Source organism: Nicotiana attenuata, unplaced genomic scaffold, assembly GCF_001879085.1.
Source record: "Nicotiana attenuata strain UT unplaced genomic scaffold, NIATTr2, whole genome shotgun sequence".
Lineage (NCBI taxonomy): Eukaryota > Viridiplantae > Streptophyta > Magnoliopsida > Solanales > Solanaceae > Nicotiana > Nicotiana attenuata.
This window is the reverse complement of record NW_017670621.1, coordinates 69,841-96,573: the sequence shown is the minus strand read 5'-3', so window position 1 is coordinate 96,573 and position 26,733 is coordinate 69,841. Positions and strand designations below refer to the sequence as shown.

Here is a 26,733-nt window from a genome sequence, read left to right as displayed (position 1 = left end):
CAGCATAAATACACTAGAACTCCAGCATAATATACTGGAGTTCCAGCAAGTATAATGGTCCAGTATAATATACTGGAATTTGGAGCACCAGTGCTCCAGTATATTATACTGGAGCCAGCAAAGTATACTGGTCCAGCATAATATGCTGGAGTTCATACACAAGTGCACCGAACTCCAATATATTATGCTGGACCGATCTCTATTGCAGCAAAACGATGGCTATTTTTCATTGACTTGGTAAACGCTGGCTATTTTTGATTGACCAGCCCAAAAACTGGCTATACCGTGAAATTCTGGCGAAATAATCAGTGGCCATGGAAGAAAGTATGGAAAACAAAAACTCCAAGCAAGGTTGTTTGGTGCTTGTTTTTGTTGATTAATAAAATAACAATTGGTTATAAAAGAACAATAATTCTGAATTCTTTTGCTCCAATGTCAATAAACGTAACATATTAAGAAAGAAAAGAATATTGGCACATGATACATGAGCTAACAGTATAGAAATTGCATTTCCATATATGAGAAGTCAATTTAGTCAAGATGCTGCAACTTCCGTATGCACACTTCTCAATTTACAGATTTTGTTAATCGACTGCAATTGCTGATGAGCATAGGGGTACCTATCAATCATGGTATAAGTATTTCATAGTGATTTTCTTACCTTTATGATCATTTTTGGTGTTACACAGTCGTGAGATGTGGTACAGGTATATATATATATATATATATATATATTAGAGAGGGGGGGGGGGGAATCAGCAATCATTCTAGTTACCTGTTCTCAGGATACAGATTGAACTTCATCAGCATATTGAGCTTCCGGTGCTGATTACTTCAGGGAATTCGTCTAGTAAGTTCAACTTCTCAAGGATTAGTTTTTCTTGCTTGGCGTCTATAATATGTGTTGTCAAGAATAACATATGATATGCAAAAACAAATGAATATGACGCATCTATAGAAGGACCATTTGCTTAAATATATAACCCAACTCTGCTATATATGAAACAAAGAGAATAAACTTCATGCTGACGAGCACCCCAAACATGAAGCCAATTCACAAGCAGATTGGAAATAGATTTATTGAAATACCATCAGGCAGATTATGACAAAAGGGTAACTTAATACACAAACTAACAAGAAACAAGTTTACAGTACTTTTTATGCATTTTCTGTGTAGCTTGGATGTTGAGGGTACGGCTCAGAGGCACAATATTTACTAGGTCCTCAACATAGAAAATTATTTCAGCAACTTTGGCACTAATGACTGAACACACTCGCATAGAAGTAAATAAAATTTGGTTAGAAGAGCTCAATTTCAAAGGTTTCTGCGTCATGATTCATGTGCATGCAAATAAGAAGGTGCCATTAGGATACATTCTTGATCAGGATTTTCTGCAAAATTGGAGTGCAGTGCATTCCCCATGCTGTCCACTATAGCCGAGGTAGTCATGGACGACTCAATGCATAAGATGGCAGTGATGGCATCCAATCTAGTGACCTCATCTCTAAACATCAATCTTGCATGTGCTGTAATATTCCATATTGGTTCTTCAGAATAAGTCACAAATAGATCATATAGGGCCAAACCATGAAAAAAGCTAAAGAGTCAATGATACACCTTGAGCAAGTCTTATCAGACTCTCCAGCATGCGCACGGTTGTTCTTGCTGCAGATGTTCACAGTTGTTAAGTGCATAGCCATGCAAAAATCAGAATATTTAGTGACAACAATGATGCCTAGTGACCTGCATTTTGAGTCACAGATCTTCTCTGCAGTTGGTAATAGCTTGAGATAACCTTTTCTGCCTCCTTTGTGAGGACTGGTCTAAAGTATCTCTTCACAAATTGGATGTACCTACAAGATGTCATCAGAAGACATAACACTGCCATCTCATCAACAGAATGTGATGGAGTAATTGCTGTTGAAGATTTTCTTTTGCTGGAGGTAACATGGTAATAAAATGGGAGAACACAAATAACTAAATTAGAATAGATCTTTTTCTTAGTGTCATGTGGATTTCCATTATGCTAAATTGTTTTGATAAGTTGCACTCACCGGCACTGCACAAACTGTTCAGGAGCCCAAGACATATTTTTTATAAGGTAAAGTAGGAGCCCGAGACATTAATATGATTAAACTGTTTTTCTAACTATCAACCAAAGCCCAATGTACAACACGTGACATGAAAGTCCCGTGACAATTCAGACACTCAAAATCAGTGCTGCTAGCAAGACTATGGATATGCTTTTAGACTTTAATTTTTTGGCTCCAAAATGACTCTTTAACCTTTTTGTTTACTCGTACATGCATCTCAATTGGAGACCTTCCAGTTTTAACGCTTTTAAGAAAATTCATGCTAAACAACCTTCTCCCAATAAGAATTAGCATTAAATTAAAAAACCTTTGTAGAATTAAGAAATGTGAAAAGAGCGAAATTTTTGCATGTTGCTTTACGTAACTCAGTCTTGTACCAGCTTCTACAAAGGAAAAAGAATCACCCATATTGAAATGGGGGGGGGGGGGGGGGGGAATAAACTAATACTATTGGTTTAGGCAATACTTGGAACTATGTCAATAATCATTTTTAGGGACTTATCTCATCTTGGCCAGTTTCACTATTATTGATGTGCAAAAGCACATGCATACTCTCTTACTGTTCATGAACAACGTTAATAATCATATTTGGGAACTTATCCTAGCTGAGTCTTTATATATAGAAGCAGTCTAGCCAAAGTGGAAAGAGACCACAAATAGACTAGTGGAGTAGTAGTTAATTAAAGATGAGCACATATCAGATATATCAGAATCCGGATGGTTGTTGAGAAGTATTTTACCTTCTGAGCATTGGAAGTGCCCAGGTACTCCCAAGATCCTCTTCAGAACTGTGGCTCTTTGTTTCTGCCTTTCAATCACATAAAAAAGCATTTTCATCCAGCTAATTGACGCTTCATGACTAAATAATAATGTATTCACATTGTTTCAGATGTATCACCTCAGCAAGGATATGTGAAGAAACAACAGCATCCCACTCTGGGTTTCTAGTGTCTAAGAGAACTAGGACTATATCAAATCTGCTCAGCAGCGGGCCAGAGAGCGTCGTATTAACAGATAGAGCTAGCTTGAGTTAAAAACATAGAAAACAAAATGAGATGGGGAGCAAAGCGTTTAAGATGCCTGATAGAGATTCTAGCTTGCACAAAGATGAAAGGTAAAAGAATAAAAGAAAGAGGACATCAAAAGAAAAGATACGCTGATCCTTGTCATATTGCCCCTTAGGGTTAGTTGCTCCAAACACAAGTGTCCTTGTACTGAGAGTTGTCACCAGACCAGCCTAGAGATTAACCAATCATCAAGGATCAGAAAAGGATTCATCGAAGTAATTAAGAACACTAGAACAGTAGATATTAGGGGGACGGGAAATAAGGTGGCAAAAGGAAGAAATAAGAAAATATCAAGAACTCGTGACCTTGCTAATCATGTATGTATTGGTACTTTACCAAAAGAAGAAAAAATTAGGTTCTTCGAAGAATGATATACCTTTGCAACACTTATAGTCTGCTGCTCCATTGCTTCATGGATGGTTGCTCTATCATGCTCCCTCATGCTGCCAAACGGAATTTTATGAGTCAACATCAAATGAATGTGTAGGATAACAATACTGGCTATATTTAACAACAAAAAACAATCTTCAAATAATTTGAATCAACAACCTTTATATAACCGTAACTAGAGTGCAGACTGTACTTCAAGCCACACAAGTTATATCAAAACATGGGGAAACTGAAAAAATCAACCTAAGACTCCAAAACAGCTGTGAGATACCTGTCAAATTCATCAATGCAACAGAGACCACCGTCTGCTAATACAAGTGCACCAGCTTCTAACATCCACTCTCCTGAAAATATAGCACGCCTTTACACTTGATGATCAAATAACTGTACATATAGGTCAAAAGATTATCAAGAATAAATGCATGTTTGGTTCGCGTGATGGGAAGGTATTCCGATGGTCCGCTCATATTGTTTCTGGATTTAAAAGGTATAACAATCTAAGTTATCCTTTTTTGATGAAGTAAGATGTTATATTACTGGCATCAAGAAGATGCAAAACATTACAAAAGAGGTTGGTTAGCTCCATTTACACAAAAATACAGTTCTAGTCAGGAAGCTAACCAAAAGCACCAAAAACCTAAGATTGGCTATCAAGCCAAAGACAGAGCTAATAAAATCTAGAAATGGAATTAATTCATTTACAGGGGAAAGGTTGCTCCAGCTATATAGATTCCTAAGGCACTTTGCTTTCAGGGAGCTGTTGGGAGTTGATATGCCATCAAAGCATCTGCGGATTCCTTTCTGTCCAAATACACCAAAATATACATGCTGAGTTATCCTACATCTCTTTTATTTCAACATAACACATTATATAGTCTTACAGTACTCTTTTCTTTATATAAAAAAACAGATCATTTAATCCTAGCGGGGTACTAGTACTAACTCAGAACCAGGGTCATCACATTTGAATTCAGCAAGACTATTATGCCTTTAAGTCAGATTAACAAACCATAATACTACCTAAACTTCCTTTGCTTTGTACAAATTTTTATTGATGTAAATTTTATGAACAGAAAATTTTAGGTTGTTATATGCTTACTTTGATTCTCATGATGCAAGTAAAAATGCTGTTCTATATAAGAATTTAAAGTGTTTTAAGGTTAGAATTATTCCTAATAGTAATATACACTTTTGTATTACTTTAAACACTCGCTTCCTAGTTTCTCAAAGATGAAAAACAAATTTGATTAAATTTACTTTCTTCATTACGGGAGATTTTGATTAGTTGTTTATCATCTAGCATTAACTAAAGAGGATGGAACCATATCAAAGTATTCAACATATGCAGTGGATTTCTGAGGGCAATTCATTTGGGAATGCCCCATCCTACTTTATCCAGTTTGTGAACTGAAAATGAACTAGCATAAATCTCAAACAAATTACATGCGTCACTTTCCAATAGAAAAGGATTTAAAGAAGATTAGAGATGTAAGAAGAATTCCCAGCAGTACCCAGTAGAGTGCGCCAACTATTAGTCTTAGTTTCATCGGAGAATTAATGTATATGGGCTTGGTAATTTAGGAATGAATTAGTGTTTTATGTGAAATTACCTCAATGTATTACTTCATCAAATTCGTTCAAAGTTTAACACTCCCTCCGTCCCAATTTATGAAACACTTTTTCCTTTTTGGTCAGTCCAAAGAATGACATTTTTCGATTTTAGTAACAATTCAACTTTAAATTTCAACTTTAAATTTCCCTTTTTACCCTCAATGAAATGATTTCTAGCCACAAGTTTCTATACTTTTTTTTAGACCACAAGTTTCGAATTCTTCCTTTATTTCTTAAACTACGTGCCCGATCAAACACCGTCACATAAATTGGGATGGAGGGAGTAGTACTTTAGTCAAGAACAACAACAATTTCTATGTTACTCTTATTGTAGCTCTTTTATGCTTCACCTGTAAAATGTGATGGCAGCTTCCTCATGCTCTCCCATCACATCAACTGATCTAGTGAAGGTTCTCATGCCCTCATGTCATTAGATAATTGGTCATACCCTATGAATGTTGAACAAGCAAATGTTCTTGTCTCTCTGTTTTTTCTTTTCCTTCCTACTCATATTCTAGCTTATCTTTGACTACCTTTGCCTTTGCTCTTAGCTTATTTCCTCTGATGCTATATTAATCAATCTATCACGATATCTGATGATATCTCCATGTTCCCGACATCAGTGCTTAAGATCCTCTTTTAAAAAATGGAAAGTATTCTCCAACTTGAATGAACTTGGATTGTGATTGCTTTAGACAATTAAAATTTTTAAGACTTCAGGCTCCATGTAACTGCAACTTTATATGCGAATTGAATTTTTAATAAAAGCAAGATTTGAAACACTTATGTTTATGTCTTGCCAATCTCAACAAGATTCACGAGGAGAGAGGATGAACTTTCACCCTCCTTCCTTTCCATGGGAAAAACCAACTAGTTTAAAGAACTCAAGCCCATTACTGATAGAGCTGGTAAAGGACTCTGCGAGTGTGCGCGTGCATGTGCATGCATGAGTGGCATCATGACTGTCTCTGTGAGAGTGCTGCGATAGAGACACAGTTTCCTAGTTCAATATGATCAAAGCAAATAGATAGAGACAGCTTCAAACTTCAACATGACAGCTATTAGTGAGTAATAAGATAACAGGAACAATCTACCTCCATCTTTAACTGCTGTAACAGTCAATCCAGCACTAGTGCTTCCCAACCCAGTCGTTATGACAGATCTATTGCTTAATTTAGCAGCAAACTTCAGAAACTGTGACTTCCCAGTACCTGACAGGAAAATAAGCAACCATATTATCTCAATTGTGACAATTTCCCAAAATTCAAATGAATATCATGTTACATAAAATGTCACCACAACCATGAAAGAAGGAAAAATCGAGTATACCAGCTACTATGCAGCACAGTAGCGCTAGACACAATTAAATGAGTGCTGGAAGAAGTGAAAATCCCTAAATATAACCATTTGCCTACAAAGAAGATATACTCCAATCTTGATTCAAAACATTTAACATTAAAATTCATTACCAGGATCACCAACGAGAAGCAAATGAGACTCTCCTCTAACTTTTGTTCCAGAAGCATCAACATGTTGGACACCTCCAATAAGCGTCAATGCCACTACATTGAACTCGAAGTTGGTCATTGGCCAAAATGGTAAAGGAATTATCCATCATCATTTGGACAGATTGAATTATACATTAACATCATAGGGGATACTTTTCACGATGCACAGTTGCTGAGAGAAAACCAAGAGTAACACAAATTCCCTCTACTTTATATCGAACAAGTTAAAATTATAAATTAACAATTAGACATGTGACATCAACTGAAGAGGAGACACTTGCAGGGGCCAATACCTGCAAGCTTGACTGTGAAAAGTCCAAAGACCTGTGGGCAAATACCTTTCAGAATCGCATTCCTACCTGCGTTTAGGAATGAAAGAGAATAGAAGGAAAAGCAGGTTTGAGACCCAAGTACTTTTAGCAAGTAATTTAAAATCCAACCTGTTCAAATAATTTTTACCCTTTAAAGGAGTATCTTTGAAGTCAGTCCAAAAATGCTTGAATTTCAGAATAGCATCATCAGGGATATCGATTTCTGACTTTAGCTCATTCATTCTCCTGAAGATACATTATAGAAAATACATGAAGAGAAAGACAGTTTATTTTATGAGAAAGAGTCAGAAATGTATTACCTCATCCAAGCAGTGGTGGAGACAAAAGGTGAGAGGTCAACAAAGCATTCCACCTCTAAGTTTAAAAAGTCATGTTTTGCTTCACGTAAGTTTTTGAAATATTTTGAGAGATAAAAGTGTACATTTGCTCCTGATACTTTTTAATAAAAACAATTATAATATTGTTGTATATCTCATCTAAGTTTAAATCCTTATTTGGCCATTCCTCCTAGGATATAAGATTCATTAAGCTCTACAAACATCACAATGCTACTTTAGCTTGGGAAGATGACATATTCAATTAATAATATCGTATATTTCTTCACCTATCAATCAAAAGGAAAGAGGAACTACAACAAGATCCTGGAGAATGATCACCTTTCTGGTAACAAACTCAGTGAAAGAATTCAAAGGCAATTCTTCATACTGTGAGCCCTTCATTGGGACTCCCCTATACTATCAATGAAAGGCCAACTACATACTCTCATCCAAAGTCTTCGTCACATCTAACCATGCTTTACAGTATGAAATTGCTGTATCTACTGATCAATGAACCAACCTAAGGCTTCGAATTACTCTACTTCTCCTTTAATTTTTTTTTAATTTATTTATTTTTATTTTTGATAAGGTAAGTTGTTTAATTGAATGGCATCAATAAGATGCAGAGATAACAAAAATAAATCTTTAGTGGGGGAGGGGAGATGGTGTAATAAAACCATGCTAGTACTTTTATGATGAGAAAAAATCCACATCACCTGAAACAATGTTAAATGAGAGGAAACAAAAAAAAGGGTGACCTGCTTCTGTTTAACCCAATTATTAACCATCCTTCCCAATTGATGAGATATCAAGCAGTATCTAACAGTTTAAATGGCACTTTCTGAATTCGTTCTCAAATTAAATTGACAAGGATCGAAGGCAAAATGAAAAAAGAGGGAGATTGAGCTCGCCATGGTTTAGCGGGTGGCTCTGCTACTCTAAACAACCTAATACTTCAAGACAAATCAAAGTGATGCACTTCATCTCAAGCAACAGCAATGATTTGTACAAAATACCAATAATTCGCATTCATAGGTTCTGCAGAAATAATTGGATAAAAATCCTTTAACTATCCGGATTTGACTTGTGGTCACATAAAATGAATTGAAATCATTCTCAAAATAAACTGAGTGTACTCCCGTTACCTTACATGGTTAGCAATTAGCACTGGATCAAGGTCACAGCGAACATCTTTTAAATCGGGGGACCATTTGGCAGTTAAGATCCCAGTGACAATCACATCATCTGACGACATTAAAACATGGCAGTAAATTAAGGACAAGGAAGAAAATGTGTATCAAGCTTATCATTGAAAAAGAGAAAGAAAAGAGAGAATTGTGTCTCATTAGGGTAGAAGGTGAATTAACATAAAATAACACAGAATAACGTTGCAAATACGCAGACTGACATATTAACTACCTCCATTACCAAAAGCAACCTATTACCATTCCAAATTCAAAACACATCTTAACTTTGACCTTGATTACTCAAACAAATGCTTAGAAATTTCAATTCCAAAATTTGTGGCGAACAGGGTACTTCACATTAACAAAAATTTTCTATAAAATGTGAATGATAAATGTCCTAAATTAGACTAAACATTGATCATTTTGAACCATGTAGGATGGAGGGGCTTAAATCTTGGTGTCATCAGAGCATAAGATGTTTTAGTATACTCCATAGTTAAGCTAGCAAGGGACAGCTAATCAGCCCACACACCTCTATTGAACTGCAAACAAGCTAGTTTTAAGAAAATAGTACCTCCAGCTTTAACCATGTCAACAAGATCATCCTTCAGAATGACAGGAATGGAGCGAGGAATAGCCCCAACACCCAATACCTGAGTACTTTCTTGGATTTTAATCTCCTGATAATCATGACAGATCTTATTGTCTTCTACAAGCTGAAAACTTGTGCTTTCACAAAACTTAGGCCTCTGTAAAAAGAACTTTAAAAGATTATTGATTTTCTTACAAGCAGCTGGTTTTAGAAAATGATAAACCAAACTGGATGAAAGTTAACGTAAAACCAACATGGAGAATGGGAGGGAATAAGGGTAGAAAAGGAGAAAATAGAAATTCAAGATTGAATAATGAAGTACAACAACACTGCACATATAACTTATGAGGCAGTTTGGATTTTACTGTTACCAGCATGGTTATCAGAGGCGAAAAGCATAAATAAGCGCCAAGTATCTGTTGGGTCTTTAAACAGAAAGCACAACATTTTCACACGATGTCTGAAATTAGAGGCAACATACAATATCTTAAATATAGGAGGATACCATACAAAACATTCATTCGTCTCAAGTTTGGTATCAATTTCAAATTTTTATTATTCCAGTTCTTTTATCCATAAACTCAATTTATGGACGTATTTAGCTTCTAATGCTTAACTTTCTTGTAATTCTCACACTTATGTGACTATTAAAGGAAATCTGATTATACAAAAACTAGTATAGTGTAGCTTATGTTAATACATCCTCATGTTGCACCCGAAAATTTATTCTTTTTTAGAGGCCATCCCGGTGCACTAAGCTCGCGCTATGCGCAGGGTCCGGCAAAGGGCACGACCAGCTTAGTTCACCTGCACTAATCCACTGGGCGTTCTGCTATAGCCCACAAATTACAATCCAAAATTTCATACTTGGCCAAATCTGTTGCTAGCTATCAAGTTTCTCAAAATAAAATGTGGTAGAAATTCATATCTAACTAAAATGAGCTTCTCTTGTCGGGACAAATTGCTTACAAAATTACCCATACCAATCTACTTCTAGTTGAATACTTTGTAACAAACAAAAGTCTCAATCACATCAGTTGACATGATTGAATATGTAAAGTTCTTAAATTCAGTGGGACAGATCTAGAACTGCTAAAGTATGAAGCATATTTCATTCATAAGAATTCAATATGACTGTCCTTAATTATTATAAGGTAAAGTATTTAATTAATAGAGCAGTACCAAGAAGGTACCAAAAAGTTTACGAAGGATCGGGATTCTAACAAAAACTACACTGTAACATAGTCCAGCAAATTCACGAAATCGGAGATGTTAATTACAGAATCTCCTCTAAGCCAACAAAATAATCTCTGTAAAAATCCAGAAAGAATTCAATATGCCTGTTATTTGTACTTAATAGGGAAAAAATGTAGTTCTTTTTCCACTCTAAATTAGTTTGAAATGCTTTGCGGTATTGCTTACTTACATTTAGGTATGCTATTTTTAGAAAAAATTCATATTTGTGATTTTCTTAACCAGAAAACATAAATATGAAAAACAATCCACCTATTGTATTATTGTTAAATAAGCTGCCAGAAAAGGTATTCAAGTGCAATCCCATTGCATCATACCACAAAGCAACATCAATTTTTCTCAAAGTTAAAAGTAACTAGGAAACCCAAAAGAAGAATCTAGTTGGAATTCACATAGACCGTACTCTTATGAGATAAGGCTTAGAGGAAATGTGAATGTCTACAGATGTATAGCAAAAGCAAAAGAAGATTAGAAAGAGCTTTTCTTCCACGCGTAATCAAATGGAAATAAACAAAATCTATTAGCAAAATCAAAGCATTGCGCGTTTGTCCACACAAAAAAATAAGGATAGTTGGGAACAGACCTGTGAGGGACAAAAAATTGGTTTTGGAATTGAATTCCTAGTTTCCACCTCCGGATAAACCTTGAACCTACATAAAATTTCCTTCTTAGCCAATAATCTGTTAAGGGTAGATTAGCATAGGGTAAAAGCTTGACCATGTAATCTTGCCATAAGACTAAATTGAATTCTTTGGTACAATCAGTTAAAAGGAAAGCCAAAAAAATGAGTGGACGTTTTGACCTCAGAGTGATAAAGAGTTGTCTAAGAAAATTATGATATAAACAAGCAAAATCACTTTTGTAGCAATTTTTTTTAGGCATCAGAAAAATGCAAGCCCCAATGTGAGATATGGAAGTCTGTTTTTGACATAAGCATATCCCCTGAGAAGCCAAAATCTGGCAAATTGAAGGTTTTAGCCTAACTTATAAATTTGGATTACAGCAAAGTTTGCTCGGCTTTGGATTACTGCTCGAAAGTTAGTTATGTTAAGCAATATCTTACACAGCCTACTTAGCCTATATAGAAAAGGAAGCATGTTACCTATTATTGTAACCAAACACATCCTACATGATTATAGAAGTCAGAACAAAACGGAAGTTTAACCTACAAAATTAGCCTGTTGGAGCAATATACAGACTCTACCAACCGAATTAAGCATGTCTGTACTGAGTTCAGTCCCATAAAGGATTAATTAAAGCTGAGCTCAACTTTTTAAGGATGCTAAGAGCCCACATAGTCTTACAAGGGAATCATCCATGTTCAATTACAATTACTAAATGTCTCTTTAATAAAAGATGAAAAATGGAGATCTGTTGCTAAATTTGTAATTGCTCATTCTGTTGTTATCCCTTGTTCAGGAATATCCCAACCCCATGCCACTTATTTGGCGACCCAATATTGTTGAAAAACCAGATGAGCACCCTTAATCACTTGGCTCTGTCTCCATGTCTATCAGGTGCAACTATTTGTTTTGTTAGTCAGAGATGTCACTGACAAAGAAATGAAAATAAAGGAGATTAAGGTTGAGGAACAATTGTGGTAAGTGAAAACTACGGCAATCCGATTCTAGTAGAGAAGTTATCTGGCAAATTGGAATTATGATTGCAAAGATAAGACGTTTTTCAGTTGAATTATGCCATGCTAATTTCCATTCGAGACAAAGTAGAACCAATTACCTTGATTAGTTTGTATTAGACTTGATAAAATAAATCAATGATTCCATTAAAACTTCGTGAATATATCTCCATGATTTTGAACCTAGAAAATGGTTGGAAGAATTGAAACTAGCAGAATGACTAGGTGAGAGGCACACAAGAACAACCTGTGCTTACATCGCCGACACTCATATATCCTCTCCCCTTCAATCATCTTCACTGCTCCAGACCTGATTATAGTCCCTTTGATAGTAAGAAGCATTCCACGATGCTTCACCCTCACGCGGCCAATGCTGGGAAATGTCTCTAAAACATTACAAAAAATGACTAAGTTTGATATTACAAGGTATACTTTCTTTGAGAATGTGATATTACAAGGTCTGCTTAAAACTACATTGCACTGAAGCATTATATAGCAAGGGTAGTGAAGGATTTATGACTTGGACACAGAAAAGAAATAAGCGAGGAATAGCTCAAAGAATACTACTAATATGTACTTTTTGTGGTCAAAGCATGTGCATTTACATGTGAAAATTGTAAAAATTTCCAGTATTGGGAACATAACCAATAAAGTTTAACTTTTATACACTAATTGTCACGTCCTTAGTCGTTAGCTAAGTACACGTGTGGCACTTAACAACTCGCTGACGATCTTGCACAACTTGCTCAGGTTCTTGCTATGCCAAGTCAGTCTTGCTACACTCAAGATCGCTAAGGGAATGTTAAAAAGAACACAAGAGAATTGCTAAAAGAAGCTTTGTATTAGAGAGAACTTAAATTGTTTGCTTGGTGAATTACAAATGAATGGCCCCTTTTATATACTAGTCTCCTAGGGGCTAGTGTGTAAATATTAATTGTTGTGCAAGTCCTTAATATTTACAAGATAAGGGCTTTCTCTAGAATTCTCTACAAGCCTAGAAGATTCCAAGGACTTTCCTACCAAATTCATAGGGATCTAGGGTCTTATAAAAGAAATGTCCTTACTTCTCTAGAATCTTCTCACAAATGCTAGCCTTTCTCCTATGTAAGTTTCCACATGGCATTAATATATGCCAAATGGTGCCTATGTGGCATGATGACGTAGCGGGTCATCACACTCTCCCCCACCTAATGCTGTGACGACCGCGGCGCAATGCTGCTATATAAACTCTCGGATCTTATCTTTGAATTGCCATAAGTCTTCGTATCGTTCCCACGTGGCCTCCTCCGGTGATTGCCCCTTCCAATGGACGAGGAACATAGTGGTGGCTTTCTGCCCTTGTTTTCACCTAGCTTCGTAATCAATGATAGCCTCAATGGCTCAATCTCCCGATCATGCGAGGTGGTGATAGTAATAGGTGCTCAACTTGATTGGCCCCTACTCGGATCATCCTTGTCTTCATGATATGGCTTAAGCATGCTGGCATGGAAGACAGGGTAGATCTTAAGATACGATGGCATGTCAAGCTTGTATGAGATCTTGCCTACCTTGGCGACGATCTTAAATGGCCCATCATACTTGTGAATTAGATTTTGATGCATGCCCCATAGTGCCTTGAACTGTCTTGGATTAAACTTCACCATGACCATGTCCCCAACTCTATAGTCCGTGGGACGCCGCTTACGGTCAGCAAACTTCTTCATCTTCTTAGCTGCCTTATCCAAGTAGGACTTAGCATCGTCAAGCTGCTCCTCCCATCCTTTGGCCATATGATAAGCCCCCAAACTCTTTCCCTCGAATGCGACTGGTAATGAATGTGGAGTTTGTGGTTGTTGGCCTGTGGCTAGCTCAAATGGTGTCCGCCCCATGGACTCTCTCCGCTGCAAGTTATAAGAGAATTGGGCGATGTCTATGAGCCTTGCCCAATCTTTCTGATGCGTGCTTACATAATGCCTCGAGTAGCATTCTAGTAAGGCATTGACCCGGTCCGTTTGTCCATCCGTCTGTGGGTGGAAACTAGTGGAAAAGTGCAGTTCCGTGCCAAGTATGTCGAATAATTGATAATCGGCTTAAAGTATGTATATTTTGATATATATCGCCTCGCATTTGCTCTTGTTCCGATGATTTGAGATGTTTAATATGATGATTTGTGCTAAATTATGGTGTTTCTATATGTAGGAATCATTCGGATGCAATTTGGGATGAAAGGGCGCGAATTGGAGCGAAAAGGCAAAAAGTCAATTTTGAGGGCCACAGCCAGCGTGGGGCGCTCGTTGTGGCCCAGTTTCCAGTAGTCAATTATTTTGAGCGCCAGGGCCAGCGTCCCACACTGCCCTGGACGCTCGGATCGCTAGAGCGTCCTATTTCGACTAGGACTCGGTTATTTCGACCCTAAGACGCCTCTAACTCATATAAAAGCCAACCAAAACCTATTTTGAGGGAGGAGGACGTTTTTGAGAGGAAAACACAAGTATAGAGCCGCCGTGGAGGCCGGAATTCATCAAGTTCCATCTTTTCTTCCATCAAACTTAGTAATTTTTATGTTTCTTTGTATGATTTGTTGTTTTGCTACCATGTCTATGTGCAGCTAAACTTCACGTTCTAGGGTTGTGGTTCATTCATGACTATTGTTATTCGAATATTGATTTTGATTTCTTGATTTGTCGTATTAGTTTATTTATTTAATCCTGCACTAAATTATTTAATTGCTTGATCACCAATTAAATACTATCTACGAATCTTGAATTGAACTCGAAAGTAGGAATTCTATATTGCATATAGGATTGAGTGAGCAAGTTCTTGAACCTGGGCATCGGGGAACGCATTTGCGGTTAGGATAGACATATACCTAATTGCTTTGCTTGGTTGAAATACAGGAATTATAAATGCATTCTTGTTAATCTTAATTCCATAGACATATAGGAGTTAGGTTAGCTTGAATAGGCGAGTAAGAACTCGACAGATTCTTATGAGCAATATTAACCCTGTCAACCAATAAACCAGATAAATTAATTAGTCAATTCAATTGAAGAATACAATAGGATTATTAGATAGCCCATAATCCTAGATCGTTTTCATTACATTGATATCATAAAAATCTGCACTTCCTCAATTGAAAGTTCATTATTTATATTTTTTTAATTTAATTAGTTTAGAATCAAATATTTCTAGGTTTAATTCTTGTGTAGATAGTTAGGATAGTCTAATTTAGTTAATTAGTTAATCACAAGTCCTCGTGGGTTCGACATCCGACTTTTAGTCACTTTATTACTTGATGACAGCGTAAACTTGCGTGTGCGTTTGGCCGCAACAAGTTTTTGGCGCCGTTGCCGGGGACTTAGAAATTAGCTGTTTTTCTAGATTGGACTTTTAATTTTGTCCTATTTTTTTGTATATATTTTTATTTTTATAACTATTTGACTTTTCTCTTAGTGTGTTTCTAGTTTTCGCAACATGACATTTGGGGATGAAATATCCGGAGGTAAGGTTATTGATGAAGACACTTGGTTGACGGAAGACTTTATGGCCCGTCTTTTTGGGCTTGTCATGACCTGAACTCTTGGAGATAGGAATTTGAATATGGGAGTAAGGGTTGGTATTGGGATGGATATTCTCGATTAGGCCAATATGCGGAACGACGTTGTCTTCTAACAACATTGGTGAATGATTGGTCTAAGGAGAGAGATGATCTTGCACATAAAATTGATAATTTTAGCTTGGTTGTGCATAACTTAGATGTAGATTTGAGTGCGAAGGTTGATGCGTGTAACGCCCAACAATTTAATGATGAGTTGTGTGAAGCCAAGAAAAATCTTCTAGACCAAATTGAGGAGCTAAAACGAGAATACCAATCATTAGACCATGTTTTTCTTGAGGATGTCAATATTGAGAAGAGTGCTCTAGAGTCATGTGAGGGAGTAGATAACATTACTTTGGGAGACTTGAGTGTGTGTATATATGGGGATGTAAATAGTAGTAAAATTTATGAGTTAGGGCGCATTAGACCTCATTCCAATCATTTTTCCACATTGTGTTTGGATAGTAAGATAATAATAGAGCCATCTGAGCCAATGAAGGGGTCAAAGAGTGAGGATGAGAGTGCCTATATTCTTGAATTTGTTGTGCCAAAAAGCGAAAATTACATTCCTCATCTAAAGGCCAAGAAGTGCAGAGTGAAAAAATTATTACTTGGCATAGTTATCATTGTAGCCCCACCACTGGAGTATAGCCGCAGACTGGATGCCATGTTAGGGGTACAATTCATAAGTTCAAAGTGGAGGAAAAAGTGGTTCACGTCGTGCCGCGACGTTAAATTAGGCGTTTGTTGGGAGGCAACCCAGCTTTACTGTTTTCTTTTATTTTTGATATTTTTTTCTTATTGTATTATTTTTGTTGTGTTGTTTTATTTTGTAGGATTTTGAGCATAGGGAGCAAAGCTATAGGAAGTGTGCAAAAGTGAGCCATGTGATTGGAACTAAGTGTGGGGTGCCCGCACAAAGGATCGTACTTGGGAGAAGTCTGAGTATCCCGTGAGCTGCGAATTCTTCGGCCTTTGGCCTACCAGGGAGTCTCTTTTACCTTATTGTTATTTTCAGTGTGCATTGAGGACATTGCACAATTTTAAGTGTGGGGTGAGGAGATTGTCCAGGTGACTTTCTGTGCTATCTTAGCTTAGTTGTAGTACTCATTTTTAGTGTAGTAGTTTTTGGTTAAAAAAAATAATAATAAAATCATAAAATTGGGACTTTTCCTGATGATGGATTTTGTGGACAGCTTTCTTGAGGGATTAAAGTCCAATAAGTAAAAATACCAAAAAGATTTTCTTTTTTTTTTAGGTAGTTAGGTAGCATCCCTTGGTTTTTCTTTCGACACCGGTTCTTTTCCAAAGGTGTAGCTCGAACCGGGTATTCTATCTTAGATTTTTTGTTTTTATTTTTTTATTATTTTTTCTTTCTTATGAGTAGGAAAAGGGAAATTGAGGTGCTTTGAGATACCTATTGACATGGTTGATGTTGGCAATTTAAGTTACGGCATGCGCTCTGTCTTTCTGCATATATGATTTAAATTGTAATGCCCAAGTAAAGTAAGTAGCCTACTCTTCGATGCCTTCTTCTCAGTTGATTGACTTGTATGCTACCTAGTGCATTATTGCTTTAAAATTCTCAACTTGCTAGCTTGCTTGACTTGAGAGTTGGACAGAACCATCTTGAGTGAGTCAAGTGCCATGTGTGTGTAAGGATTTTTGATACTCTGTGCTATCTTGTGTAGCTTAGAACTTGCCCCGTGTGTTAATCAACGCGAAATCATTAAGTTATGCTAGTCTAGGAGATGATGTAGGTGTTTCTTGCTTGACCATGAAGGTGCTTGTCACTTATAAATAAAATTTTCCCATTGCTAGCCCTTTGAGCCTATAGAACGTTTCCTTGGCACCCATATTACAAGCCATACTCCTACTTTGTTTTTGATTTGAGAATTTTGAACCTTTACCTCCTACGGCACTTAGTCGCTAAAAGAAGTAAGGGAGAGATTTGGGAGTTACTTTCGAGTGGAGCCATGGAAGGGCCCTTAAGGTGCACTAAGATTGTGAATAAAAGTCACTAGCTTAAGAACTTCAATGTATGGAGTGTGTGTAGAAAAAAAAATGTGCAAGAAAAAGCAAATAAAAGTTCAAATAATGAGAAAAGATACACACCTCTTAATATTTTATTTTTTTCATTCGTGCTAGTGAATCCATGGAGGTGCTTAACTGAAAAAAAAAGGGGGCTATGTTATATATAGTGTATGAGAAGTGAATGGGTTGAGGAGAAAAAGATGTTTGATTTGTGAATGTAGTGTATTAAAGTGCTTAGGAGGGTTAGTCACTATTCCTAAATATATCCTACCCGTCCCTTAGCCTACATTACAACCTTAAAGTCCTAATTGATCCTAGATTTGGCTAGCTTAGATTAGTAGAGATATACAATACGGGCAAGCTTATGGTACGACCACGGGATTCACATGAATTGTTTGTGAGAGTGAGTGAATTTTGTTCAATTGTGTGATGTCCTTGAATTATGTTCAATGACATATTTAAATGTGGACTTTGATAATCACTCTTTGGTTTGTGGTGAGGGCACTTGGTCTCATGATGGATTGGTGATGTTGTACACTTTCTTTTGTTGGGTGAGTGTGTAAGTTGAGGATACTTAGTGTAACGAGTCATCTCTTGAGGTAAGGAGTTTGTGGAGAGGTTGCTTGAGTTGGTTGAATAGTATTGTATATACTTGGGCTAATTTGAAAACGGGAAGAATGTGAAATTTGCATGTTCATACTTAATTGCCAATATCGATCATAGTCCAAAGGTAGGGTGTTTGATTGAATTAATTGTGAAGTGCTCTTTCATAGTGATAAGTATGTTTTGGGGGATTGATTTAGTTCCATTGCTCGAGGACGAGCAAGAGTCTAAGTGTGGGGTGTTGATAATCGGCTTAAAGTATGTATATTTTGATATATATCACCTCGCATTTTGCTCTTGTTCCGATGATTTGAGATGTTTAATATGATGATTTGTGCTAAATTATGGTGTTTCTATGTGTAGGAATCATTCGGATGCAATTTGGGACGAAAGGGCGCGAATTGGAGCGAAATCGAAGCAAAAAGGCAAAAAGTCAATTTTGAGGGCCACAGCCAGCGTGGGGCGCTCGCTGTGGCCCAGTTTCTAGTAGTCAATTATTTTGAGCGCCAGGGCCAGCGCCCCACGCTGCCCTGGACACTCGGATCGCTAAAGTGTCCTATTTCGACTAGGACTCGGTTATTTCGACCCTAAGACGCCCCCAACTCATATAAAAGCCAACCAAAACCTATTTTGAGGGAGAAGGACGTTTTTGAGAGAAAAACACAAGCATAGAGCCGCCGTGGAGGCCGGAACTCATCAAGTTCCATCTTTTCTTCCATCAAACTTAGTAATTTTTATGTTTCTTTGCATGATTTGTTGTTTTGCTACCATGTCTATGTGGAGCTAAACTTCACGTTCTAGGGTTGTGGTCCTTTCATGACTATTGTTATTCGAATATTGATTTTGATTTCTTGATTTGTCGTATTAGTTTATTTATTTAATCCTGCACTAAATTATTTAATTGCTTGATCACCAATTAAATACTATCTACGAATCTTGAATTGAACTCGAAAGTGGGAATTCTAGATTGCATATAGGATTGAGTAGAGCAAGTTCTTGAACCTGGGCATCGGGGAACCGATTCGCGGTTAAGATAGACATATACCTAATTGCCTTGCTTGGTTGAAATACAGGAATTATAAATGCATTCTTGTTAATCTTAATTCCATAGACATATAGGAGTTAGGTTAGCTTGAATAGGCAAATAAGAACTTGACAGATTCTTATGAGCAATATTAACCCTGTCAACCAATAAACCAGATAAATTAATTAGTCAATTCAATTGAAGAATACAATAGGATTGTTAGATGGCCCATAATCCTAGATCGTTTTCATTATATTGATATCATAAAAATCTGCACTTCCTCTATTGAAAGTTCATTATTTATATTTTTTTATTTAATTAGTTTAGAATCAAATATTTCTAGGTTTAATTCTTGTGTAGATAGTTAGGATAGTCTAATTTAGTTAATTAGTTAATCACAAGTCCTTGTGGGTTCGACATCCGACTTTTAGTCACTTTATTACTTGACGACCGCGTATACTTGCGTGTGTGTTTGGCCGCAACAATAACTCTCCAAAAGTTTCCAGTAAAACGAGGGTCTTGATCACTGATAATATGCCTTGGTAAGCCCCAATACTTCACCATGTTCTTAAAGAATAGCTAGGCGGATTCCTTGGCAGTGCAACCTGGTGAGACGGGCATGAAGATGGCATATTTAGAAAATCTATCCACGACCATCATAATAGTACCATAACCGTCGGACTCGGTAGACAAGTGATAAAGTCCATAGTCACGCTTTCCCATGGACGCTCTGCGACTGGTAGCGGTTCCAAAAGTCCTCCGGGATGTTGTTGCTCAACCTTGTCCTGCTGACAGACAAGACAAGTCTGCACATAACACTCTATGTCATCTCGCATGTGTGGCCAATAGTAGACTGACTCAACCAAGGCCCTAGTGCGACGTTGACCTGGATGACCAGCCCACTTTGTGTCATGACTCCCTTGTGATTCGCTGTCTAATGTCTCCAAACTTAGGCACGTACACCTGCCGGCCCGTAGTAAGCAATAGGTCGTCTTCTACCCAAAAACGTCTCGTCTTGCCCTGGTTGGCTAACTCGATAAGTTGTTTGGCTGTTGGATCATGCTGCATGCCTTCTTTTATAGCCTCACGAATATCCCAACTTGTTGAAGTGATGGCAACAAGCTCAGCTTTCCGGCTCAAGGCATCGGCAATAACGTAACTTTTGCCCGGCTTATACTGCAGCACATAATCAAACTCGGCTAAGAAATCCAGCCACCTAGCCTGTTTTGGTGTGAGCTTCTTCTGCGTCTGAAAGTAGCTAGCAGCTACATTGTCGGTCTTAACCACGAACCTCGACCCAAGCAAATAATGTCGCCATGTACGAAGGCAATGCACAATGGCAGTCATCTCCTTCTCTTGTACCGTGTAACGCTGCTCTGTCTCATTTAACTTGCGGCACTCAAACGCTATGGGATGCTAATCCTGCATCAAGACACACCTAATGGCAAAATCTATGGCATCTGTATGCACCTCAAATGTCTTGGCAAAGTCAGGTAATGCCAAGGTAATGCCAAGACTGGCTCCTCTATTACAGCTACCTTAAGGACTTCAAACGCCTTTTGACAATGTTCCGTCCAAACTCATGGCTTGTTCTTCTTTAGCAACTCAGTAAATAGTGTGGCCTTGGCTGAGTAGCGGCTGATGAACCGACGATAGTAGTTAACAAGGCCAAGGAAGGATCTCAACTCAGTTACCTTTATATGTGCCTCCCACTCCTGGATAGCACGTACCTTAGCCTCATCCATGCGTAGCTCGCCATTGCTAATGACATGGCCTAAGATGTGCACCTTTGATTATGCAAACTCGCATTTCTCCCTGTTGAAGTATAGCTCGTTCTCCCACAAGACTTGAAAAACCTTCTTTAAGTGCTTTATGTGCTCCTCCAAGGTGTTGTTGTAGATGAATATGTCGTCTAGGTAGACTACCACGAAAGGGATGGAAAATCTTATTCATAAGGGTGCAAAATGTGGCCGGTGTATTGGTTAAGCCGAAGGGCATCACCAACCACTCAAAGGCTCTATATCTCGTCACATATGCTGTCTTTGGCTCATCCCCTTCCGCAATGCGAACATAGTAGTAGCCCTTGCAAAGATCCACCTTAGTAAAGTACTTGGCTTGCCCAAGTCTATCGAACAAGTCAACAATGAGCGGGGTCGGGTACTTATTCTACACTGTTACTTTATTAAGTGCACGGTAGTCCTTCTTCTTCTGGAACAATACTGGCCCGCCGAAAGGTGCCTTTGATAGGTGAATGTGACCAACATCTAGCAACTCTTTCAATTGTTTCCTGAGCTCGTCTAGCTCGGGCGGTGCCATACAATATAGGGCAAATGCGGGTGGCTTAGCCCCTGGCTTCAACTCAATCTTGTGATCCACCTCTCGCCTAGGCGGCAAGTGCTTAGGCAACTCCTCGGGCATGACATCTTTGTTTTCCTCAAGCAACTTCTCTATTTAAGGCGGCAGTGTCCCTTGAAAACCCTTGTCTTCCTCCAGACTAGCAATGGTTGCCACGAATGTCGGCTCCCCCTTCTTGATCCCCTTGACAACCTGCATAGTTGAGAGTTGTGCTTGGCTCTGTCCGTATGGCATAGTCACTATAGGTACCATGCAAGCTCCTTCTCCTTCTCGATCCATAACCAAGAAACGTTGGAGGTAGGGTTCGATCAAAGTATGACAATGTCTAAAGAACTCTTGCCTCAGTATGATGTCAAAGATATCCATAGCGGTTACAGTAAAGTTCGTCATACCTTTCCAAGTTCCCAATTTGACACCAACTCCATTAGCTACCCACGAGCATTTTGTACCTCGGCATTCACAGTCTTGACGCGAGAGTTGGTTGGAGCAAGCTTCAATTCTAGTCTCTTTGTGGCAGCCTAGTCACGAAATTATGAGTTGCTCCAGTATCCACCATTGCACGAGCGGAATTGTTGTTGATGGTGAAATCCACGTACTGATTGCCATTCTCGATAGGTTGGATAGCTTGCTTCGAGACAGCACCACATAATCCGATCATACCCAACTGTGCGGTTTCTGAACTCTTTCCTTGTGGCTGCTCCTTCCGTTCACGAACCATGGCACTGAGGCTCTTGAGGTTGGGACAATTCCTGAAGCCGTGCGGCCCTCCGCATATAGCATCCCTTTTTCTCGGCCTGCGTCTTCTTCTCAGCGTAGCCTTGACGACCACTTGACTTTTTGGAATCTTGAGTCTTGGAGTATTGTTGTTATATCTCCTTGCCTTTGCCACGGTCTCCCCCGCCTTTGACATTATTAACCTTTGACTTCTTGCCTTCGCCTTTGTCGTGCTTGTCATGCCTGAAATCTATCAATGATTCAGTCTCCATTATGGCTTGGTCTATATCCGCGACTTGCCGGTGTTGCAACTCCTGTTTAGCCTAATTTTGCAACCCGTCCATGAAGTGGAACAACAAGTTGTCATTGGTCAGGTTGGGGATTTGAAGCATAAGGGTAATGAACTCCTTGACATAGTCACGTGTGCTCTATGTTTGCTTCAACTCCATAAGCTTGCACTTTGCATCGTACAAGACATTGTTTAGAAAGAACTGTTGCTTGAACTCAGCTTTGAATTGATCCCACGTGCTAATAGTACATAGACCTTTATCCACGTCGGTCATCTTTCTTCTCCGCCATAGCATGGCAGTTTCTGAGAGGTACAACACCGCAGTGTTGATCTTGGCCTCGTCGCCACTCACTTTGCCATGCCTGAAGTAGATCTCCAAGTGCCAAAGGAAGTTTTCCACTTCTGTGCATCACGGACACCTTTGAACACCAGGGGTTTGGGAGCCTCGATCTTGGCCTCCCTCGTCACCACAACATTGCTGGTTGCCTCGGTCACGCCAGCATCAACATGCTCCTCGAGTGAATCTATCTTTGTTTTCATAGCATCGATAGTACTCAAAGCCTCCATGAGTCTGCACTCCAAGGCAGTGATGGTTTGCCTTAGTTCTATCTCGGTCTGTGTACATCCCTCCAAGTCATTTCGGATACTCTCAATCTCTTCAAGAGTGTGCCCCTCAAGAACGCTAAGGGTGCCTTCCACCTTCCCCAAGCGTTGGCCAAAGATCTCCATGGCGTCCATCCCCGCGTTCATCTTCATCACCCACTCTTTACCGAGCGAGACATCCTCAGGCAGGACCTTCACTTCATCCTCGCTCGCCTCAGTGGCAGATGGTTCTTGGGATATAAGTCTTTCGTTGGACACAACCTCAGGTGGCACCTCCTGGCTCTTCTTGGTGGCATTCCTCTTTTTGTTATGGCCCTTATTGCCAACAGCATCCTGGATGACGTTGGCTTGGGTGTTGGCAGCGTTAATTTCTCCATTGTTCGTCATTCCCTTAGTTGCAACATTTGCTCTGATACCACATTGTCACGTCCTTAGTCGTTAGCTAAGTACACGTGTGGCACTTGACAACTCGCTCACAATCTTGCACAACTTGCTCACGTTCTTGCTATGCCAAGTCAGCCTTGCTACACTCAAGATCGCTAAGGGAATGTTAGAAAGAACACAAGAGAATTGCTAAAAGAAGCTTTGTATTAAAGAGAACTTGAATTGTTTGCTTGGTGAATTACAAATAAATGGGCCCCTTTATATACTAGTCTCCTAGGGGCTAGTGTGTAAATATTAGGGGTGTGCATTCGATTTATCGATTCGATTTTGACCCTTATCGATAATTACTTATCAATTATCGATTTGTACATATGCTTATCGTTATCGTTTCAATAAGGTTTCGATTTTTTCGATTTCGATTTATCGATTTTGGGGGCTTGTCGATTCGGTTATCGATTACCCCAATAAGAAAATTTGCGGGATTCCACGGAAAGTATATCGCTATAAACGCGCCTAACTAATATGGACAAAAAGAAGCTAAAATAAGACGAACACCATTTATAATATAAAAATTGTGTCAACAAGCACATGCAACAAAACTAAAGTAAGGGATCAAATGTATGCCATCAACACTCCAACGGTATAAAAAAAACAAAACAAAACAAAACACATCATCACGGCTAATTCAGTTTTCCATTAATTTGAACTTCATTCCCTTGATCTTTAAATATGATCATTCCTTAAATGTGGTAAAGAAAATAATAAGGTAAGGGACTTAGGGTAAAGGAAAGGGTATAGATTAGGGAAAATAATATTGTATAGCCGCTTTCAAAATAGTAGCGGTATATATATACATTCTGTATGTTATATTAATCTACACAAATAGGTAATTACTCATTTAACAAGTGTCTACAGTCAAGGGATGTGCATTGTGCATTCGATTTATCGATTCGATTTTGACCCTTATCGATAATTACTTATCGATTATCGATTTGTACATATGCTTATCGTTATCATTTCAATAAGGTTTCGATTTTTTCGATTTCGATTTCGATAACAAATAATCGATTCGATTTATCGATAAACCGATTCGAATGCACACCCCTAGTAAATATTAATTATTACACAAGTCATTAATATTTACAAGATAAGGACTTTTTCTAGAATTCTCTACAAGCCTAGAAGATTCCAAGGACTTTCCTAGCAAATCCATAGGGATGTAGGGTCTTCCAATGGAAATGTCCATACTTCTCTAAAATCTTCTCACAAATGCTAGCCTTCCTCCTATGTAAGCTTCCACATGGCATTAACATATGCCAAATGGTGCGTATGTGGCATGATGACGTGGCGGGTAGTATAAAATTTCTTCACACTATCATGTTGCTTGGAAGCCCATTACAGGTACTTGTCCAAAGTGAGGTTGAATGGTAATTAAGGCTGTAACATGTCATAACCAGTTAAAATAGTGTAAATGTTCTCTACATGAAAATTCCACATGAGAAATTCACCCCTTCATCTTCTTTATCAGTCAAAAGCAAATTATTTTTTCGTTCGTCGGCTGAGAAATTCGAGGACCAGCAATATATGATTCCAAACTCGGTAAATAATTAACCTATTACTTTATCATTATCTACTTAAATAGTATTTCCTTTGTTTTAATTTACATGACATATTTTACTTATCGCTCAGTAAGATAATTTAAATCCTAAACAATAACGGGTTTATTTTATCTACATTGATGGTGTAGAAGATTTTTGATAAACACTATCAAGTTGTTCAAACCCCCCAACTACAAGTAATTGTCTATAGCAAGCATGGGGCGGTAATATGGAAAATAAGATATGTAACCTCCGTTGGATCAAGGATTTAAGCTTTATGGGTTCGAGTTTGGAATCTACCACAACTCATTTAATTTACTGGATTTGCAACCAATTATTCGTACTTATTTACTAAATTTTTTAAACACATATACAGGTCCGAAACAAAGCTACTAGGTCCAGATGAACTCATAAGTTGAACTCTAAATTCACCCTGGTAACCTCTACAACCGGCTAAACTACACAAACAATATAGAAGAATCTTTAAAATATCGTCCATATAGCTTAAATCCAACAAAAATAATACGAAGATAAATAAAGGGATAAAAAAGGAACAAACCAGGGCATTCAAGAGGAGAACCACTGATGTTGATACGAACATGTATGTTGTCCTTGAGGCTTGCGTTTTCATGTTGTTTAAGATCTGCCAAAATAACTTTCTACACAAAGACAAAAAACCACTGATTATGTAGACTACTAATCTAAGTATACAGAATTTTGAACAAGAGGGTAAAGTAATATACCTGAGCCCAGACGGCAGCTTCATCAAAAAGGGGTAAATATTCTGTGGGTTTAGCGAAAATGAACTGAGAAAGGGTTGGATTATCATCCATTATCTCTGCAAAACTGTTTCAAAAAACCAAACTCGTTAGCAGAATTTTTGTGGAGGCAGATGCGAAGTATACTGTAGTGTTGCTTACTCGACAAGGAGGGGATAGTGAAGTCGAGGATCAGGAGAGAGAATAATGGAACTCAGCTGCTCCGAGTGGTTCTTTAGCAAATACGCCGCCAGTTCTTTGCTGTGACCGTTGCCCTCCATCGGATTTTCCCACGTCGGGAGAGGCTTTTCGCTTTCACCGACGGCGGCGCGTGTGGTGGGAATTTGGGTACCAAGAATTTTGGGCGGGAAAAATTGGTGTGCACTGTGTACTGCAGGGTTAAGGGGAAATGATATTTGGTCCGCGTTGAAAAGAAAAGAAAAATAGATATTTGGTCCGCTGTTTATTTTGATATGGGCTCGTATTATTAAAAGGAAGAAGATTGCAATAAATTGAAACTAATTAATCAGTAAAAATAGTACGGTCTAGCCAGTTTTCGAACTGGTAATTCAAAAATAGCCAGCGTTTACCAAGTCAATGAAGAATAACCACTATTTTGCTGCAACAGAGACCGATCCAGCATAATATACTGGAGTTCGGTACACCTGTGTATGAACTTCCAGCATATTATGCTGGAACTCCAACACACGGAAAGTTCCAGCATAATATACTGGAGATTCGAGCACTTGTGTATGAACTTCCAGCATATTATACTGGACCGGTATACTTTGGTGGAACTCCAGTAT

General features: G+C 38.3%; 1 protein-coding gene across 3 annotated transcripts; it reads right to left on the bottom strand.

The window, feature by feature from the left end:
- Positions 1–329: 329 nt before the first annotated feature.
- Positions 330–26,374, bottom strand: LOC109241603 (probable DNA helicase MCM9). 3 transcript variants are annotated; one of them, XM_019408366.1, is made up of 21 exons: positions 26,090–26,374; positions 25,913–26,015; positions 25,729–25,828; positions 12,236–12,374; positions 10,936–11,002; positions 9,081–9,255; positions 8,465–8,564; positions 7,130–7,227; positions 6,964–7,029; positions 6,632–6,724; positions 6,257–6,373; positions 3,823–3,895; positions 3,538–3,604; positions 3,233–3,331; positions 2,993–3,118; positions 2,835–2,902; positions 1,745–1,854; positions 1,619–1,666; positions 1,375–1,527; positions 776–892; positions 330–620 (listed from the first exon to the last, which is right to left on the bottom strand). In XM_019408366.1, the coding sequence occupies exons 1-20, from the start codon at positions 26,206–26,208 to the stop codon at positions 804–806; spliced, it is 2,010 nt and encodes a 669-aa protein (XP_019263911.1). In that variant the 5' UTR covers positions 26,209–26,374; the 3' UTR covers positions 330–620; positions 776–803. The 3 variants fall into 3 exon arrangements, 2 of the variants coding, with proteins under 2 accessions (XP_019263911.1, XP_019263912.1); XM_019408367.1 differs by having other exon boundaries at positions 2,993–3,114; positions 3,250–3,331; positions 26,090–26,373; XR_002070259.1 differs by lacking the exon at positions 330–620 and having other exon boundaries at positions 777–892; positions 2,835–2,898.
- Positions 26,375–26,733: the final 359 nt, after the last annotated feature.